The sequence below is a fragment of the Pipistrellus kuhlii genome, unplaced genomic scaffold (assembly GCF_014108245.1).
Source record: "Pipistrellus kuhlii isolate mPipKuh1 unplaced genomic scaffold, mPipKuh1.p scaffold_m20_p_4, whole genome shotgun sequence".
Classification (NCBI taxonomy): Eukaryota; Metazoa; Chordata; class Mammalia; order Chiroptera; family Vespertilionidae; genus Pipistrellus; species Pipistrellus kuhlii.
Genome location: NW_023425540.1, coordinates 79,170,545 through 79,190,549, shown reverse-complemented (window position 1 = coordinate 79,190,549; position 20,005 = coordinate 79,170,545). Strand labels below are relative to the sequence as shown.

General features: G+C 49.8%; 1 protein-coding gene across 1 annotated transcript in view; it reads left to right on the top strand.

Annotated features, from left to right (window-relative positions):
* XYLT1 (xylosyltransferase 1) overlaps positions 1-20,005 on the top strand; it is a 306,552-nt gene that overhangs the window by 279,909 nt on the left and 6,638 nt on the right. The window contains exons 8-11 of the mRNA XM_045571260.1: positions 1,632-1,808; positions 6,211-6,473; positions 12,831-13,026; positions 16,246-16,579. Of these exons, the coding sequence (XP_045427216.1) occupies positions 1,632-1,808; positions 6,211-6,473; positions 12,831-13,026; positions 16,246-16,579 (970 nt within the window). The remainder of the gene's footprint in view (positions 1-1,631; positions 1,809-6,210; positions 6,474-12,830; positions 13,027-16,245; positions 16,580-20,005) is intronic.

Genomic DNA, 20,005 nt, shown 5'->3' with positions numbered 1-20,005 from the left:
CCATGACCCCTCCCACGAGTGACCCACCATTCCTTCCGGCCTGTGCCCCCTCTCTGCACCACTGTGTTTCTAGTCCAGTCAAGACAGGGCATCTCCTCTGATAGTTTCCATGTTTCTCACCAACATCTGGGGCGATGACAACATCTAGGGCCGACTGTCCGCTTCACTCCAGAGAGATGATGGGCTTCTTGTCACGGGGCCAGGTTTTGCTATTCTGCACACATGTTAAGTAATCAGCTTTTAATCCCATTTCAGCAAAACATCACCTTTTCTCTCAATTCCGATAACCTCCTCATCCATTATCTTGAAGAGACTTTTGGTATCATTATGAAAGGACACAGGGCAGCTGGTAATTGGGTACTTTCCCCCACCACTTGATGGAGAATATGGGCCTCTGTGGGCTTGGAGACAACTCAAGCTTGAAACCCAGGTTCGCGGACATGTCACTTAGCATCACAGGAAGGTCAACCGGGGGCAGAGGGGGAGGGGAGCCTCATTGTGCCCACCCACCCTTTGAGAAAAGACTGTTTGAGGCTTTGGTTCTTTTCATCAAGATGCTGATCCTGGCACTGGCTCTCTGTCCCATCCCTGTCCCAGTACACACCAGCACGTGATACTCCAGGCCCCTGTTAGACCCCCTCCTCCATTCCAGCATCTCCGCCTTGCCCTCCCTTCTCCCAGACCACTTCCAGGGAACTGGTTCGGAAGAAATCTGAAAGCTGTGCCATAAATTTATAACAGGCAACTACATATTCCCCAACAGCTTCCCCTAGTGAGCAGAGAGCAGAGGAAATGTATCTGCCTGGTATCTGGGTTGTGTTAAAGCAGTGTCCAAATAAAAGCCTCTCTCTCTCTCTATCTCTATCTCTCTCTATCTCTATCTCTATTTCTATCTGTCTACATCTCTAACCATATCTCTCCTCTCCAGTCTCTCTCTTCACTCTCAACATTGCCTCTTTCTCAGGTTCCTAGGAGAGGTGGGCCAAGAGTCAGGATTAGGGGAAAGCAATGGTGCCTGTTTCAGCACCATGGACAGCAGGCGACCCCCACCCTTCACCTCCCTTGTGTTTGTAGTCACCTACTCCAGCAGCTTAAGTCAGGAGGGCGCCCTGGGGCCTGATGCACCCATGAATCTGACCTCCCTTACCCAGGGGTGAAATTCCAGAGTGCTGGTCTTTCTTCTTAAGATATTTCAGAGCTGAGTCCCTTCGTTCTCAGTCCTGGCTATTTGCAAAGCAAGAGCCAAAGGGCCCCAGGTTTTCTGAATAATCATCCCCTTGTTTTCCTCTGGTCCCCATGTGTTGACATACCCTAAGGAGCTTCTCCTCTCTGCTGAGCAGACAGAAGATGTCCTGGTTGATAAGAGATACCTTGAAATTGGGTTTTAGACTTCTGGGGAAAGGTCATTAGAGGAACACTCAGGACCTTAGACTGCTGAGCAGAATTCAGCCCCTCTGGGCAAAACATCCAGTGCCCCCTGAGGAGGGCCAGACTGGCACCCCATTTACAGAAAGAACAGAAGAGTCTCTACGAGAGCCCCTTCGCAGGCAGGTGGTCCCACGAGGGACCCCACCCAGCCCATCGGAGGGAGGCGGGAAGCGGTCTCAGGCTGGCCCCTCTCTCCCCTGCAGTCCTTCTTCCACACGGTGCTGGAGAACAGCCCCCACTGCGACACCATGGTGGACAACAACCTGCGCATCACCAACTGGAACCGCAAGCTGGGCTGCAAGTGCCAGTACAAGCACATCGTGGACTGGTGCGGCTGCTCCCCCAATGACTTCAAGCCCCAGGACTTCCACCGCTTCCAGGTGAGCCCGCCGGGCCCTGCAGCCCCCACACCAGCCTCCCAGCATCCTCTGCAGCAACCAGGGCCAGGCCTGTTGATCATCTCACCCCCCAGTTTTCAACCCTGCCCGTTGATAATAATAATGGCAATGTCAACAGTAGCCAACATTTTTTTAAATGACTCTCTAGACCAAGACAATGCTAACCACTTTGCCTGTCGTGATTCATCAACCCCACAGCGACTTATTAGATAGATAGATGATAGATAATTAAAATTATTATTATTATTCCATTTTATAAATAGGTAAATTGAGGCATATAAAGATCAAAAACCTTATCCAAGTTCAACCCCACGTATCTATTGATATTTCCAAAGGCCATATTTGTATCCATTTCCTTATATTGCCTTTTAACCAGAATCCTCTGAAAACATTTGTTCAAAACATATTCCTGGGTGCAAACTTGAGCCTGTCTGGGGCAGAGCTCGTCAGCCTCGGCACTGTGAACACTGTGGTGGGTAATCCCGTGCTGTGGGCTGTCCTGTGCAGGCCGTTGAGCAGCATCCCTGGCCCTACCCACTGGCTGCAGGTAGCACACTGCAGTGTGACAACCAGAAATGTCTTTGGGCATGGCCACCGTGCCCTGAGGGCAAACCACCAATCTCCAGTGAGGTCCAGGAATTTCTAATAGATTACACCTTGGGGACAGTGTGATGGGCAGGCTTGGAAACCAGCACAATCTGTGAACTGAAAGGAGTAACAGGAGGTAGGAGCATTATTGTCCTCCCAGGTGTCTCTGCCTGGCCTCGTTCACAGTGATGGGGGAGAGCAGAGGCAGAGGGCGGTAAATGCTCCATCTGCTTCCCTTGAGCCCCCAGACCCACCCCGAATGGCACCCTGTTTCCACCCTGTGTGAGCACCCTCCGGGTCACCATGCTCAACCCAGCTGCAGAGGGCACAAACAGGAAGCTACCAAATGGTTAAACACGTCACTCTGAGGTCACTGGAGCTGTCACGTGGAGATGGTATGCTGCTGCCCAAACCATTCACCCAGAGGGAGAATGGGGACAGCAGTAACTGAGGTGCCCCCGCTGACTCACTGGCTCCTAACTGAGCCTCTGCCCGCATGGGGCATCAGTCTCTCAGCCTGGCTCGTCTGTGTGGTCCTGGACCCGCAGCACCAGCGTCGCCAGGGAGAGGGTTAGCAACGCATTGCATAGTGTGTGGCTGCAGAATCCGCTGAACTGGTGCATGGGTGGTTCAGTGGTAGAATTCTCGCCTGCCACGCAGAATCCGCTGAGTCAGAGTCTGCACGTGAACGAGATCCCCAGGCGGCTGGGAGGCTCTCCACGTTTGGGCACAGGAGTTGGGATCTGCTCTCTCCCAGGCTGTGTGCCAGGCCCCCCGTGGGCATTTCATTGGCTTCCCTGGGGTAGACATCATCTCCATTGTGCAGGTGGGGAAACTGAGGCACCAGTGGGCGAACTTGTTCACAGACACACACAATGGAGCGGTAGGGCTGAAGGTCCCACCCAGGTGTTCCCAGGCCCAGCCCCGGGCTTGTGCACCAGCCCCCGCTGCCTTCCCGGCTTTGTGTCTGCCCAGGTGCAGAATACACAGCAGGTTTCATCCCTCAAGGTTCTTATTCCCTCAAGGTCCCCACCTAATGTCTTTCTCCTCAGCAAGCGGTTGCTGCAATAGTATTTTTCCAGCCTTTTTTCTTTTTTTTTTCTTTTCTTTTTTTTTTGTAGCAGATTGAGAGCTACCCGGGGACCTTCCCAAGCCCATGTTAATTTGGGCATAAACTTGGGTGACATTTTCACTCCATTGTCCATGTAGAAAGGATCTGCTGAGCAGAAAGAGGACTGCAGGGGGAATATTTGACCTATTCAAAAGGGGGGAAAAAAGAATTCCTACTTTTTAGAGGAGTCGTCGTCCTCACGCAAAGGACCTCACCATGTAGATAAAGTCCGTGGTGGTTCCTGGGAGCGCGCCCTCCCCGGCTGCTTGTTCGCGGGCAGCAACATCTGTACTCCAGGCCCAGCGTCCCATGGACCGCGGTCTCTGATAAAGACCGACGAACACAGAGACAGTGAGTGCCCTGTGCTCACAGCTCTTTCTTCCTCAGTAAATAGTAAATAGAGGTCAAGAGTATCCCCCAACATCTAGAATCCAGAAACTGTTGCCTGTAAGGAACTCGGCGTTCTTCTTCAAAGAGCTCTGAGGAAGAGGACGATAAATATAGAAACATGCCCTTTTAGGAAATCCAGCTCTGATCAAAGAATCATGGATGAGGAAAGAAGGCTGCCCTCCCACTGAATTTGATTTTCTTCCTCCAGAAAATCAAGACTTAGAAGCCCCTGGTAGCAGGCTCAGGCCGGGGGAATGGGAGGGGAGTGATAATAGTCACATAATAATTGCAGCTAACACTCTGTGCCAGACGCTGTGCTAAGTACCCTCGGGGTACCCATGTTCAGGGTGAGGAAGCTGAGGTCCTGGGTGACTTGCCCAGAGGCATATACCGGTAGAAAGTAGCACAGTGAGGATTCGAACGGAACTGGCCACAGAGGCAGGACGTCCTAAGGGTCCATGAAGCAGAGGAATGAGGGGATGTTCAGAATCATGCGGAAGGTTTTTGTGATCAGGAGCTTCCAGTTTCCTCAGTTCGCAGCTGGATCCTAGGAGGCGCCATAGAAAGAGCTTAGGTTCAAGGAGCATCCAATTCGAGTCCAAATCTTAACGACTGTGTGTGTGTGTTTGTCCATATCACTTCCCCTCCCTGAGCTCCGTTTCCCCATCAGTAAAATGGGCATTGGAATACCCACTTCGCAGAGTTGTTGGGAGGACTTGAGGTGACGCCATAACTCCAGTGCTTGGTAATTATTGCCATGATTGTTGCTGCTTATTCACAGCAGCAAAAACAGTGCCCGACCCAAACTTAGCTCAATAATAACACTAGACCAGTAGTCAGCGAACTGAGGCTCGCAAGCCACATGCGGCTCTTTGGCCCCTTGAGTTTGGCTCTTCCACAAAATACCATGGCCCGGGCGAGTCTATTTTGAAGAAGTGGCGTTAGAAGAAGTTTAAGTTTAAAAAATTTGGCTCTCAAAAGAAATTTCAGTCATTATACTGTTGATACCGTGTTTCCCCGAAAATAAGACATTCTCCGAAAATAAGACCTAGCGCATGGAAAGATAAGACATCCCCTGAAAATAAGACCTAGCACAGCTTTGGGAGAAAAAAATTAATATAAGACACTGTCTTATTTTCGGGGAAACAGGGTAGTTGGCTCTGTTGACTAGTGAGTTTGCCAACCACTGCCCTACACCATAAGCACCTCAAGGGAGTAGCTATGTTTGAATTGTTTCCTTAGCCCTGGTCAGGAGTCAGCAAACTAATCTGGGTCAGATCCAGCCCCCTGCCTGCTTTTGTAAGTTCTTTTGTGACACCGCCACACCCATTCACCTGCTAGTGTGCCCATGGCTACTTTCACCCTGCAACAGCAGCGTTGGATCCTTACAAAGCTAGAAATAGTTATTATCTGGCCCTTTACTAAAAAAAAACTGCATTTGTTGATCCCCGCCCAGACGATAGCATAAGACTTGATAGATAGCAGGCATTCAGTAGTTTATTTGCTTAATCCTGGACCCTGGATTTTAATCCTGACTCTGTCATTACCTTGTTTTGTGACCTTAGATAAGTCCCTTTTCCTTTCTGGGCCCCAGTCTCCTTGAACATTTGGGCTACATAAGTGGTCTTCAGATTCTGCATCGTAACCACCAGGGGAGCATTTTGGGATACAGGTTCCTAAACCTCATCTCTGGAGACGCTGACTCTGCTGTTGTGCCCAGGAGACGCAGGCAGTGGTGGGGACGGCGGCGGTGAGCTGAAGAAACCATGGCCGCCTAAAGGGACAGCTGCCTGCCAGCTTTAAGCAGTTGTTCCCACGCAGAAACATGGGCCTGGGTTGCTGGATCTATTTCTGTTTAAAGGGAAACCAGGAATCGTTCCTGGGAAGTCTTCCACTTTTTAAATATTGCCGGCTAATTCAATTTTAAAACACTCTGCTGGACAATTAAAATATATCCGTAGGCAGTATTTGCCCTAGACCTTCAGTTAAATGGTTCTGGAGACCCATCCCAGCTGTAAACACCAGGGTGTGATTTATTTAACCAGCATTTAACAAACATGATGCTTCCCAGGCGCCTGTCGTTGCTCCCAATGCCTCACCAGCATTAACCCATTCCATCCTGACACCCTTAGTATGTATTGCCTTCGTGTAACAGAGGAGGACACAGAACAGAGCAGGCAGGCTGGCTGCAGAGCCCTGCTCCCACCCATAACCCCACCAAACACACACACACACACACACACACACACACACCACCCACCTGCTGACGCTAATCTTTTTATCCCTTGAGCACAGCAGACAGCCCGGCCCACCTTCTTTGCCCGCAAGTTTGAGGCGGTGGTGAATCAGGAGATCATCGGGCAGCTGGACTATTACCTGTACGGGAACTACCCCGCGGGCACCCCCGGGCTCCGCTCCTACTGGGAGAACGTCTACGACGAGCCCGACGGCATCCACAGCCTCAGTGACGTGGCGCTGACCTTGTACCACTCCTTCGCCCGCCTGGGCCTCCGCAGGGCCGAGACGTCGCTGCACACCGATGGGGAGAACAGCTGCAGGTGAGCCAGGCTGGCCAGGGAGGAGCGGCAGGGTGGAGGAGGAGCAGGGAGGGGACCAGGGAGGAGGTGCAGGCCTTCCTCTGTGGTAGGGGCCGCGTGCTTCTCCCTCTCTTCCTTTGCCTAGAAAGCACTATGCTACCATCCCCGCATTTAGAGCATGTCCCGTCTACCCTCCACCCCCGTCTAAGCCAGCATCAGGATTTTATTTTTTCAGAGCACCAGATCTCATGCTTACCCCAATCATTTCCTTTATGTTAACCATATGTATTTTAAAAGGAAGCTCTATGTCATCCTGTTATATAGTTATATTTGTCTTAAATGGAAGGTAACCATGGAAATACAGAACTTTTTTTTTTCCTTTTTATTATGGAAAATAATAAAATAGAGAAGAGAGTGTAACCCCTTGCTCCCACCACCCAGCTCTCCTGGTGACCAGCTCCAGGCGACCAGCTCCAGGCCAATCCCGTGCCCCGGCCCCTCCTCCCAGGTCGGTCTGATGAAGGCACATCCCTGACATCACGTCACCTCAGCCATAAATATCTTAATGTTTGTCTCCGAAAAAGAAGAGTCCATTTTAAAACATAACCATGTCATCGTTACCACACCCTACACATATGACCAAAGACATCGGCAAAATGCAGAACTGCTATTTAAAGCCCTCCGCTCTGGTAGCCCCTTAGAATCATCCCTTTCGGTGTCGCTTAGAAATCACCCCACCTGCCACGAGCAGGTGCAGGTTGACACTTGAGGAAAGAGTGTTCCAGAATGTATGGAAATAGAGGGGAATGTAGGAAAAGAATCCAGCAGAACCCCCTCCCCTCCGCGGTCTTTCCCTGAGCCAAGCAGCCCTTTTGTTGGCGCGGCTTCCTTTCTCCAGCAATGTGCACTGCAGATATCCCCGTACTTGTATTTGCAACAGGAGCGTGGAGCCCTGTCATATTCCTGATCGGCATTATAATATTAGCCCCCTCTCCCGCTCTCTGCGGCTTCCTTCATGCTGATGATCCTCTTTAATGCCGCTCCTGCTCCGAAGAGCAGAAACTCAGGAGTTTGCTTAATCCAGCCCTTTCCTGTTGCTATTGTCAGTAATGGGCCATTGTAAATAACGTCCTGATGATTCGCTTCTTTGCAGAAAGCCTCTTTCTTCCCTTGTTGTTTTTTTTTTGTTTTTTTTTCCTCCTGGTTATTTTTTTAGGTTGGATTTTCAAAAGTGCCTCTAATCACTCTCCTCTTTCTTGTTCTCCCTTCTCCTTCTCCCACCTCCATCTTTTAAAGCAAAAAAAAAAAGTTTAACATCAGTCTCTCTCCACTGAGGCTCCTTCTGTGTACCCTTCCTTGCCTAGCTCTTCCCTCTTCTCTGGAACTATTGCCTCAATCCTGAACACCCCGGAAGGAGTCCTGGCTGGGACTGCCTACGTGGCCAGCTGGGTTTCTGCAGGGCCGCCACAGTTTGTTCTTATCTCCTTATGGCCTCAGCCTCTATCCTCTTCCTGTGGGTTCTGACTTAGTTTAAGGAAAACCCAGTGTGGGTTGGAAACTGGGACCTGCAGATCGAACTCAGCTTTCATTTACTACCTGTTGACCTTGGACAAAGTGATTAACCTCTCTGACCCTCCGTTTCCTCACCTGTAAAATGGGAATAATAAGAAGCCTTACAGCATAAGGTGTTGTGAGGTTTAAAGGAGGTAATCCTCAAAAGTGACCTCTGACTTACGTATTATTATTATTATCCCCGTTTTTAACCATGTCTTACTTACAAAGTGCTTAGTAAATGTGCATGCCATTATTATTAAGCTGCCAACGTCAGCAGGGAGCCTACTGTGTGAGCCACGCACTCCGTAACCAGCTACATGAACCGCTCGTTGCTCCCTCTGTGCTTTCCTTTGCCTATTGCCCCCACTGTCCCCACACAGCCAGCCCTCTCCCAGTCTCAGGGTACCATCTCAGGCGCCACGTCCCCTGAGAAGCTTGCTGAGAGCTCCCCTTGATCGCCCATCCCCTCCCTCTCCCAAGCTGAGAGTAGCTCAGACTCACTTCCCACCCCTCCCCACCCTCCATTGCATGTAGCAGCATTTACTTTGGGTCAAGGTCAACGGGGAAGGTCATCTGTCCCTGCTAGTCTGGGCACAGTCCCCTTGCTCACAGAACCTCAGTGTGCATCCCCAGCACAGAACCCAACACCACTCTTGGAAGCGGAATGTTATTCAAGAATAGTCTTCATCCCAGGCTTCTTAGAATTTATAAAATAAATAATCTTAATAGGAGATTCTAGAAGACAGCCCCAAACAAATCCTAGGACTTGTTTGGGGATTAAGCGGGCCATCTGGGTGCCCCTGGCCTGGAATCCTTTGACTTCTCTCTTTTTTTTTTTTTTTTTTTAATCATACTACAACCACTGTCCTTGCTGTGGGCAAAGCCCACTATATTTATGAATATGAGCCTGAAAATAAATCAGGACAAAGGACCCTTATCCCAAAAGGCAGCAGAGAGTAAATTCCTTCCCCCAGGGTATCTGGGGAAACAGCAAAGCGAGAACTTCATTTCAAGAGTCTCATTCTCTTTGGGCACTTCATGCAAATTGTGTCTTTCCAGTCCGTGAGATAACCTTTCATAAAAATAATGTTTATTGATTTTTTTCATTATAAAATAACTCAGGCTTGTTGCAGAAATTTTCAAAATGGCAGATTGAGAGCACAAGAAAATAAAGTTTGCTTGTGAGTCACCCTCCAGAGAGAAAGATGTCGGTATTTTATTACAAGTCCTCAAATTCTAATGCCCTGCTGGACCTGACTGGTAGCATGTGGCAGCCGGTGCTGGCTGGCCCCTGCAGCACGGGCTCGCCGTGCCAGCCGAGACGGCCGGGGGCCCTGGTACTGAGCCCCAGCACTTTTCCCCACGGGCATGTAGACATTGAACAGCCAGCCATTTTTCAAGACAAATCAGAAATTTAGATTTTTGTGCGTCTCTTAATTTTGTCAATGCCCACCCACTTATTTATCAGTAAGAAAAAACAAACAAACACTTTTGGGTGAGATGAATGCATCTACCTGTGGCATTCTTTAGGTTCTGTTGTACTGCATCTATTGAACACAAACTCCCGTCTTAATTTTAATTATCATATACAGTCAAGACAAATACGGGGAGGTTTTGTGTTCAGTCCTGGGTTACATGTATCCTAGATGTACCTTAGAAGCAAAGGGTTCAAGAGAAAATCCTTCTAGAATTTTCTCTCAATCAACAAGTATTGTTTGAAGCATCTACCATGTGTCAGGCCCTGTGTTAGGCACTGGACACCCAGCCATGACCCAGACAGACCAGCCCTCCCATTTCAGTGTGAATACAAACTGTGTCTAAGCACTGGTTCACAAGAACAAAGGATCAGTAGGAATAAATGCTCTGCTCAGAATAAAGGTAAGGTCACATGATGGCAGTGAGTTGGTGACTAAGATTCAGCAGTCAAGGAAGATCTCTCTGAAGTAGTGACATTTAAGCAAGATGATAAGACAGAGCCAGCCAAGCAATCTAAGAGGAAAAGGGCAGTCCCAGTGCAGAGAGTAACCCGTGCAAAGGCCCTGAGATGGAAATGAGCTTGCTGTGTTCAAGAATCCAAAAGAATGTCTGTGTAGAATCTAAAACAAGGTCCATGTGGCTAGAAGGTGGAGGTTTGGGGCGGAGAGAAACAAAATGAGGCTGGAGAAAGAGGCAGGGCTTTGTGGTCCAGGCGAGGAGTTTTGGTTTCGTTGTAAGCCGAGCCATGTGTGGTGTTTAAGCAGAGACGGTGGGGATGGCTGTTATGAGGGCAAAGTGGACGGAAGCAGGAGGGAGAGAAGGAAGCTCCTGCGAAGGTCCAGGGGAGGCACGATGGTGGCCTGGATCAGGAAGCTGGCAGTAGCAGGTGGATTCAGGTGGAGACAGCAGGGTTTCTTAATAGAAGGGAAGGAATGCAGGCAGGCAGGCAAACTTAGTTTCTAGAGTGCTTGCCCATTGCTCATTTACTTGGCCCCATCTGGTCCTCTCCCTTCTGGAAACTTTTTTTCCCCTTCACTTCCATGCCAACAAGCTCTCCTGTTCTTCTCCCACCACCACTGACCCAACCACCTTCCAGCACAAACATTGACACTATATTATTTAGCTCCTGCCATAATGCCACATAACAAACAAGCCCCAAATCAGTGCTTTGAAATGATAAGCAATGACATTGAGCTCAAGTTCTCGGGTCAGCTGGGCAGGGTTCCTGGTCTCAGCTGGCATCTCTCCTAAATCTGCAGCCGCTGCAGGTCAGGAACAGGGCGCTGTTGTTCTTGCTGGGAGCTGCTGGCAGGGACAACTGGGGTGGCTCTGTGTGCCCCAAATGTCTCTTTCCTCCAGCAGGTAGCCCAGGCACGCTCCCAGTGCCCTAGGGGTCAATCTTTGCTAGCTTGCTTTCAAGAAATCCTGCTGTCTTTCACCTGAACCCATCCTCCACCTCAGTCACCTCTGCACTGCCAGCTTCCCGGTCCAGGCCACCATCGTGCCTGCCCTGGGCCTCCGCAGGAGCGCCCTTACTTGTCTGCCTCCTACTTTTGTCCATAACCTAACAGCCATATCCAGCGCCCCTGCTTGAATACCACAAGTGACTCTACTTAATGCTTATGATTGGAATCCTCTCTGCACTGCAAAGGTATGCTCTCATCACAAAAGAGCAAGAGAGGAAATGTGCAAGGCTTCTTGGGGTCCTGGCTGGGAGCTGGCATGACGCCTTCTGGTCAAGGCAGGTCAGGAATGGGGAAATGGACTCTGCCTCTTCAGGGAAAGGAAGCCTGCCAAGCCACGTGGGAAGGAACGTGGAGACAGAGAGGTGAAGGGTCAGAGGCACTGATGCCAGCAGCCACAAGACGCTGTCATGACTATCTATGCCTCCAGTATAGTTGCCACTGGCCACCAGTGGGTATTTAAGTTAATGAAAGTGAAATGAAATTTAAAAAAAAAAAAAGTCCTTTCTTCCGCCACAGCAGCCACACTCAGTGCTCGGTGGCCGCAGTGGGTAGTGGCTGCTGAGGCAGAGATAGCACCGCTGCAACCCGCCTCCCTCCAGCACAGGGCGAGTCCCTCCGCAGCACCGTCCAGGGCGAGGCTTTTCTGCTCCCAAAGCCCAGGCCCAGCGCAGACCTGTGTGAGCCGATGCCCAGCGAGCAGTGTGAAGAGGGTGCTGGCTTCTCTCTCAGAGCCCCCGGGGCATCCCAGACACCAGGCAGGGATTTCCAGAGATGGGGGAGCACAAGAAGCGGCTATCCTAACCATTGTAATGGGACATAAAGACTGAAGCTCCAGAGCAGGACCAGAGGGAAGGAGGCTAAGCAGAAGCAGTGATTTGTAGAACACTGTTAAGGGGCCACAAGCACCTTCTGAGGCCAGCAGCCTTTTATTCCTCAAGAAGGAAAGAAAGCTGGCCGCATCCCAAGTTCCTCCCACCTGAGCTCCCTCCTGGGCATCTCTGCTGAGTTCCCCAGGCCCTTTCTCCCAGTGATTGTTTGTGGGTCAAAGTCAAGTGTCCTAAAACAGTTACCTTTTCGTGTCTGAATTTTATTTTTAAGAATAATGTCCAGTGCCTTGACTGAGGACAGTGAGAGTGTAAATCAATACAACCTTTTTGATAAAGTTGGACAGCAGGCATGAAGGGCCCTTTGGAAAATAGAGGAAGATGGGGAGAGAGAGCGCGCGCGTGAGGAGGTTCCATTTTTACTCAAGGATGTTTAATACAGTATTGTCTACAATGGCCAAAAAATTAGAAACCAGTTAAACAGCCAATGATGGGGAACTTGCCCTGTACAATATGGTATTACATACAGTAGAATAATATGTGTGTGTGTGTTACGTTTTCAGAGACTCTTCAAAAATGTGATAATGCCTGCAAAATACTCTGAAGCAAAAGCAGGATATAACCAGTGTGTATATTATGATCTAGTATGAGATTTATGCAAATATATGCATAGGAAATAAGGCCGAAGGGAAATGAGTCAATATGACATTGTTTGCACACCATTGGTGCTTCCCAACACCTAGCACCAGAGAGTCAATAAATATCTGTGCATTGGCACCGTCTGTGTAAAGAAACCTCCAAAGTGTAGCAATGTTTATTTTCTTTATTGTGCTTTCATACAATCAACATGCTTTACAATTTGTAATCATCCCAAAAGCTAGTAATAGTTATTGAGATCATAGATTCACAGGGAGCAGCGTCAGGAATACAGTAAGCATTGTATAAAACGGAGGTTATTTTAGGAATAAGGCCAGCATGATGGGGGGGCACCCCATTATGAGCCTACACATCTCCAGCCCTGACCCATGAGCTCATGTGAGACTGTGTGTTTCTTTCAGGTACTATCCCATGGGCCACCCAGCATCTGTCCACCTCTACTTCCTTGCTGACCGCTTCCAGGGCTTTCTGATCAAGCATCATGCTACCAATCTGGCCATGAGCAAACTCGAGACGCTGGAGACATGGGTGATGCCAAAGAAGGTCTTCAAGATTGCAAGCCCACCCAGCGACTTTGGGCGGCTCCAGTTTTCCGAGGTAAGAGACTAAGTGTTGTTGTACTTCACTGCCTTTTGCGTCCCCCTGGCTGGGCCCTGTTCCATGGTCTGACACCTGTAGTTGGAGATGGAGGACAAGGGGACTTGGAGAGCCCCAAGATAAGCTCAACCTGTGCCTGTAGAGGGTTCTTCAGTCCCGAACACTGGAACTGGCATCTTAAACAGGTCGGGAGGAGAAGGACAGTGGACCAAACCAACTTGGGCCCTTGGTCTATTTTTCATAGAACTTCTATCTCTTTTCATTTTTTTTATCCTTGCTAGTGATTCCTCCTAGACTTGTGTTAGTAGTGGATCAATAACAAACCAGTTTCCTGATGAAGTAGGGGCATCTATCCTGTTTTACATATGGGAAAATTGAAGCCTATGGGGATTCAGTGATTTTCCAGATCCGAGTTAGGAAGTAGGAGAGCTCACACTTGAACCCAGGTCTCTTAGGCTGCAAGTCCCGTGCTTAATTGTGCTTTTGTCTCCCCGGATGTTAGCACAGGATTTAGCTTAAAATAAGTATCAGATCAATTACTAAATGGATGAGTTGATGGATGGATGGATGGATGGATGGATGGATGGATGGATGGGTGGGTGGGTGGACAGACGGACAAAGGGGTGGATGGATGGATAGATAGATGGATGGAGGAAGGGAGGAAAGGATGGATGGATGGATGGATGGATGGATGGACGGACGGACGGACGGACGGATAAATGTGTCAGTGTTTGGACAGATGGACTGAACCTATGGAATGCAGTTTCCACCTCTCCAGTACAGCATCAGCTTTCAGTTATTTTCCTGCCTGGGGAGATGGATTTATCCAGCACCACCCTTAAGACCTCAGCCCCACCTCCAGACCTGAATTGCCCTCTTTCTACTTCTCCAGCCTCATCCAGGACCACTTTCCTCACACTTGTGTCTTTGTCAAGCATGCCACGTTTGTTCCCGCCTCAGGTGTGGCATGCTTGATCCTCCTGCCTCAAACGCTCTCTCACAGGTTTTCACCTATTTTGGAGGTCATTCTAAATCCAAACAATGCACCTTCCGAGATGCCTTCTCTGCCCCCTCACTTAGGCCATAATATCGATAGCTACCCTCTCTGCCTGACACATCTTTATTTTAGTTCTTTTCTTAGCATTTACCATCTAGCATCATCTTGTTGGTTTTGCTAATCACTTGATGATTGTCCGCAATAGAGCGAAGACAATAAATATCCCTCTCACTCACTGCATAAACCAGCACATAGAAGAGTATGTAGTGTTTGCAGATGCGGAATAAGGTGGAGAGATTAGCCGAATAACATACATGCCTAGTCCTTGGACACAGACAACAGTGTAGTGAAGGCCAGGGAAGGTGGATGGAGGCGGGTGGAGGTGGGCAAATAGGGGGAGATGGGAGACATCCGTGCTAGTGTCAGCAACAATGACTTCTGAATGAATGAGCGCCTGCACTTGGCTGGAGACCTGGAAGGAAGGGGAAGCCTGGTCAAGTATCGCACCCACTTATGTTCCCTTGCTAGTCTTTTTCCAGTCCCCAGTGGCCCACCTGGCCAACCTGTGCCCTGCCGAGGGGCACTAACCAGGCACAGACGAGAGTTTCTTGTGAAGCCACGGTTTTCAATTAAGGCTCCAAACAGATTGGCTGGATCTGAGCTGCGACGGGAGCCCACGCCATAAATTACTGGCACCAGGGGGCAATTAGATGCTGCCCCCATTGGAATCTGTGCGGGGAGGGGGGGGGGGGGCAGGCGGCCAATTGAAGACATTAATGTCCCATTAAGGAGATGGATGCCTGGTGGCTGGGCTCTCCCTGTTTATTAGCCTGTCATTGGGGGGCCGGGCACTCTGGCAGTGACAAAAGACGCTGGCCACTCGTGGCTGGTGATTTGTGAGGGATCCTGCATTAGATAGCTCTGGTACCCTTGGTGTGAGAGCCACCGAGACCTCTGGCAGAGTACCAGCGTGTGAGCAGGGAACCTCGGATCTTGTATTTCGATTTTTTAAAACCTTAATTTTTTTTAAGGCAAATGTGAAATTGGACAAGAAGGAGGAATAGAACTCCACATTGAGTCGTTCTTTCCAATCGGGCTGTGCGTAGGGCCTGGCCTAGGGCAGGTGGTGAGCTCGGATAGAGTTCTCCAACCCGTGGATGCCCCAGGGCAGTGGCTTAGACAGTCACGGAGTGCCCAAGATACACAAGGTGCAGAAGGAACAATGTCAACCAGATAGAGCGGACCCTTGTAGTCATGGGAGCCAATGAGTGAGCAAACAAATGAACAAGAACACTTCCATTAATAACAAGCATCATACAAAGAAGGTCAAATTCCCTCCATGTGATTGCTGAGGAGGACTACTTTCCATGGGGTGATTCTTTGAGCAAGGCTTTTCTAAGAATAATTTCAGAGCTGAAAACTGTACCCTGGGACCTTCTCAGAGAAGAGCATGTGCAAGGCAAAGGCCCTGGGGCTCCAGGCAGGAGCTTGGGTTCCGGGAGCAGCAAGGCCAGTGCGACCAGAGCACAGTGAGCGGGAGGGAGAGTGATAGGAGGGAGGCCTCTGAGGGGACAGAAGTTTGGGTTGTATTTTAAGGGCTGTGAGAAACCTTTGATGGGTTTGAAGCTGGGAGGCATTGTTAAGCCTGAACTTGGGGTCCAGCTCAGAATGTGTTAGGGAGGCCAGAGCTGTATCTTCCTGGGAAAGCCGTGTGAACCCCTGCAGGTGACGGGCGATGCTGAGGGACCCTTCTTTTCTAGTTGATGACAGGGCAGCTCCAAAACCTGAGCTCTAGTCTCACTCAGAACAATCATTCTCGACAGAGGCGCATGACCTGGAAAACCAAGGAGCAAAGCAGAATCCTGCACCTGTTGAATGGCAGGGTGTGTGTTTTCTTGGAATGGCCTCAAGCAGGGACTTATTCACTCATTGATTCAGTGCACATTTTTTCCAAAGCACCCAGCAGGCGCCAGGCACTGGAGGCCCTGAGGTTTAGTCAACGGGCCAGAGGCCTTGTAGTCCTCCAACCTGGATCCAAATACCAGGTCTTCCGCTTGCTTTCTGTCTGACCACGAGCAAGTAACTTAATCAGTACCTTAGTGTCCCCATGTCCTTCTCTGTAAAATGGGTATATCCTGCCCCACAAGCAGGATCCAAGCCTTTCTGGGACCCATCACCATAGCTCAGTCTCAGTGATTTCAGGACTCGCTCTCCTGTTCCAGGTTGGCACTGACTGGGATGCCAAGGAGCGGCTCTTCCGCAACTTCGGGGGCCTCCTGGGGCCCATGGACGAGCCGGTGGGCATGCAGAAGTGGGGCAAGGGCCCCAACGTGACCGTGACCGTCGTCTGGGTGGATCCCGTCAACGTCATCGCAGCCACCTACGACATCCTGATCGAGTCCACGGCCGAGTTTACCCACTACAAGCCCCCTCTGAACTTGCCCCTGCGGCCGGGGGTCTGGACCGTGAGAATTCTCCACCACTGGGTGCCGGTCGCAGAGACCAGATTCCTCGTCGCACCTCTGACCTTCTCCAACAGGCAGCCCATCAAAACGGGTGAGTACTCCCTGTGTGTCTGCTGGGAGTGCAGGGTCGGGGGGGGGGGGGGGGGGGGGGGACGGACGCGGGCGGGTAATATGCCATCCCCTGGGATCTTGGGGGTCCATCGCCTGGGCAGTGGTCCTGCCCAGATGTGGGGGGATGGGTCCACTCTCGAGGACCACGCTCTCTGCTCTCAGTGGCTGTTTTTCTGCCTGCACACGGAGATGACGTCACCCGTCTGTGACTCGGGTAACTTTTGATTAAATGCTCTCCCGCCGGGCTCCCAGAAGGTTCTGATCATATTTAAGACAGGATGGAAAATAAACCCAGGCAGATACTGAGTTTTAGCAAATCTTGTTCCCTGTGTGAAAAATATTAATTAAAACAGGAAGTCCTGCTCATCAAAAAGATGATACACCAGGTCAGCGGTTTTTCAACCGGTGAGCCACAGGAACTTTTAAAGCATGCTGCACCTGACTGTTTAGTCGGGGGCACTGACCTCTTTTCTCTTGCAGTGGTTCTCCACCTTCCTAATGCCACGGCCCTTTAATATAGTTCCTCACGTTGTGGTGACCCCCATCCACAAAATTATTATTTTAAAAAAATATATTTTATTGATTTTTTTACAGAGAGGAAGAAAGAGGGAGAGTTTGAAACATCGATGAGAGAGAATCATCAATCAGCTGCCTCTTGCACACCTCCTACTGGGGATGTGCCCGCAACCCAGGTACATGCCCTTGACCAGAATTGAACTCGGGACCTTTCAGTCCACAGGCTGATGCTCTATCCACTGAGCCAAACCGGTTTTCGCAACACAAAATTATTTTCGTTGCTACGTCGTAACTGTAATTTTGCTACTATTATGAATCGTAATGTAAATATCTGTGTTTTCCCATGGTCTTAGGCTCTACAGCAGCGTTTCTCAACCTGTGGGTCGCCTAAGACCATCGGAAAACACAGATATTTATATTATGATTCATAACAGTAGCAAAATTACAGTAATGAAGTAGCAACGAAAATGATTTTACGGTTTGGGGGGGTCACCACAGCATGAGGAACTGTATTAAAGGGTCGCAGCATTAGAAAGGTTGAGAACCACTGCCTTAGATTGTCAAGCAGTAGCTGCCTGGTGTTGTCTCCATCTAACTAACAGATCTCAGCCTCTGGTAGCTAAGCATCTGAGCTGGGTGCCATTCAGCCGGTGACACAAGAAGAAGGCACATAGATATGGGGAGGGGAGGGAAGGGGCAGAGTCCTATAAAAAGGGAGTGTGGAAGGGATTCTGTCGACTTTGCTACGTTTCTGTGCTGAGCAAGCAGAAAGGGAGGGCCCTCAGGTTTTCTCAAGATGGAAGTCTGCTTTTCCTCCCCGCGGAAACAGACAAAAGCTCCCCAGGACTGTCTGGGCCAGCGCACAACCCTGAGGACCCCCAGGGTGTCCCGGATCAGGTTCACGTCCTTGGCATCCCGCGGGGTCTCCATAGCCAGGAGTGGAGGGGTGGGATGGGAAGGGCAGTCCAGACCTCTGTGGCGGGGGCACCCGCTGGACAGAATAAGAGCGCGGTCCTGTCTCCATCCCACCTCAGCAAGCAGCCTGGGCCCTTTCCCGGGGCCTGAGTTTCCCAATGTTTTTCTCCTGGAGACTCTTCCCATGCCTAGCATGAACCAGGGGGTCCCTGTACCCCCGCACTGGGAGCCCCGCCCCATTGTCATCGTTGGTATCTGTTAACGATGTTCCAACGACGGGGAACATGAAGGAGGGAGCCATGCAATTTGTAAAATGATTCATCAAGAGCAATTTGCTATTGATGCATCCCCAGTAATCTCAGGAAATCTGAGGAGGTGGCATTGAGGAAAATTTAATTACAGAGGTGAGCCCTGGAGGCTGATGCTGTCAGAGCACATCCCAGTAACCTCCCTTTTCATAAGGGTTTTCTGCAGCCACCGCAATGTTTGGTGTTAGATGGGGCTGCTCTCCTCACTCTTCGTGCCAGCGTGTTGTGGGTTTGGCGTCTCCCGGCTCCCCACCTGCAGGCTGGAGGCATGGAGAGGTGTGAGTAGAAATTAGACCCTCACCAGCGAGAGCAGCCTCTGTTCTCCTGGTGAAGGACACAAGAGCTGCCTGCCCTCTGCCAGCATCAAGGAGCGGAGGGCCAGGGCCGATAGACACACCCGGGCTTACCTATCGGGAAAGGGAGAAGTGCCGCTAAGTCACAGAGGACAGGGTACATGCTCACGCCTGCCGGTCTCTTCTCTCCCACTTGTTCCTAAACTGTGGAGCCTGGCCCGTCAGCTTCCTGAAGCATTAGGGATGGAAGGAATGACTTTTTTGTCTGTGTTAGCCAAGGCATACTTTTAATTCAACTGGACAGCAGACATAGATAGGGTGCGCCCCCAAAATATATACACACACTCGGAATAATCATAAAGGCAGTGTTTACTAAAATGCATTCATTTTAAAAACTGAGCTCTCAGCTGTGAAAGTGTGTATGCATTTTGCGGGGCGCCCTGTACATGGTCTTTCTTCCTCCTCTTTCCCCCTGAAGACCATACTTGTTAGAAAACAACCTGCCGACAATGAGGGTGTCCTGGTTGCCGCGAAGGGTGACGGGCACTGTTCTGCTTGCTGAACATCGGTTAGAGTTAGAAACATCGATGAGAGAGAATCATCGAATAGCTGCCTCTTGCACACCCCCCCACTAGGGATGTGCCCACAACCAAGGTATGTGCCCTTGACCAGAATCGAACCTGGGACCTTTTCAGTCCGCAGGCCAACGCTCTATCCACTGAGCCAAACCAGTTTCAGCAAGGGTTAAGTTTTGAGCACCACTTAGTCTTACAGGGAAGTTCCTTCTCATCTTTTCTTCTAATTTTCATCAGGATCATTAGTCGGTATTTACAATATATATATATATATATATATATATATATATATATATATATATATGAACAATATATTCATATTCTTGTGTTTGACAACAAACAATGAGTGGAAGCTCCTTCAAAATAGAAACAACTCACGTCTTTCCTTCAGCCCAAATCGCTGCCCTTTCTGCTTCCCCATCACTAAGTGCCTCTGGTTTATACATCACGTTACCATTGACAAAGTGCGTGCATTTCCATCAGAGCCTCTTGCCAGCCCAGCGGATCCAATTAGTACAAGGATGAGAGCCCCCATTTTACAGGCGGGGAAAGCAGGTCTTTGAAAGACTGGCTCTGAGATGGAAAAACAAAACTAGTGCTTTAGCTTTCTGCTGGTGAGTGAGCCCTTCAGTAGATTATCATGAAGACAAACACCAGCTTTGGAGTCAGCCAGTCTTAAATTTAACCCCAGATCTGTCTCTAGCAGAGCTGCCTCTGTTTTCCCATCTATAAAATGGATAGAATAATACCAGCCCAACAGCTGTACATGTATGTGTTGTATACTAATACCACCAACAGT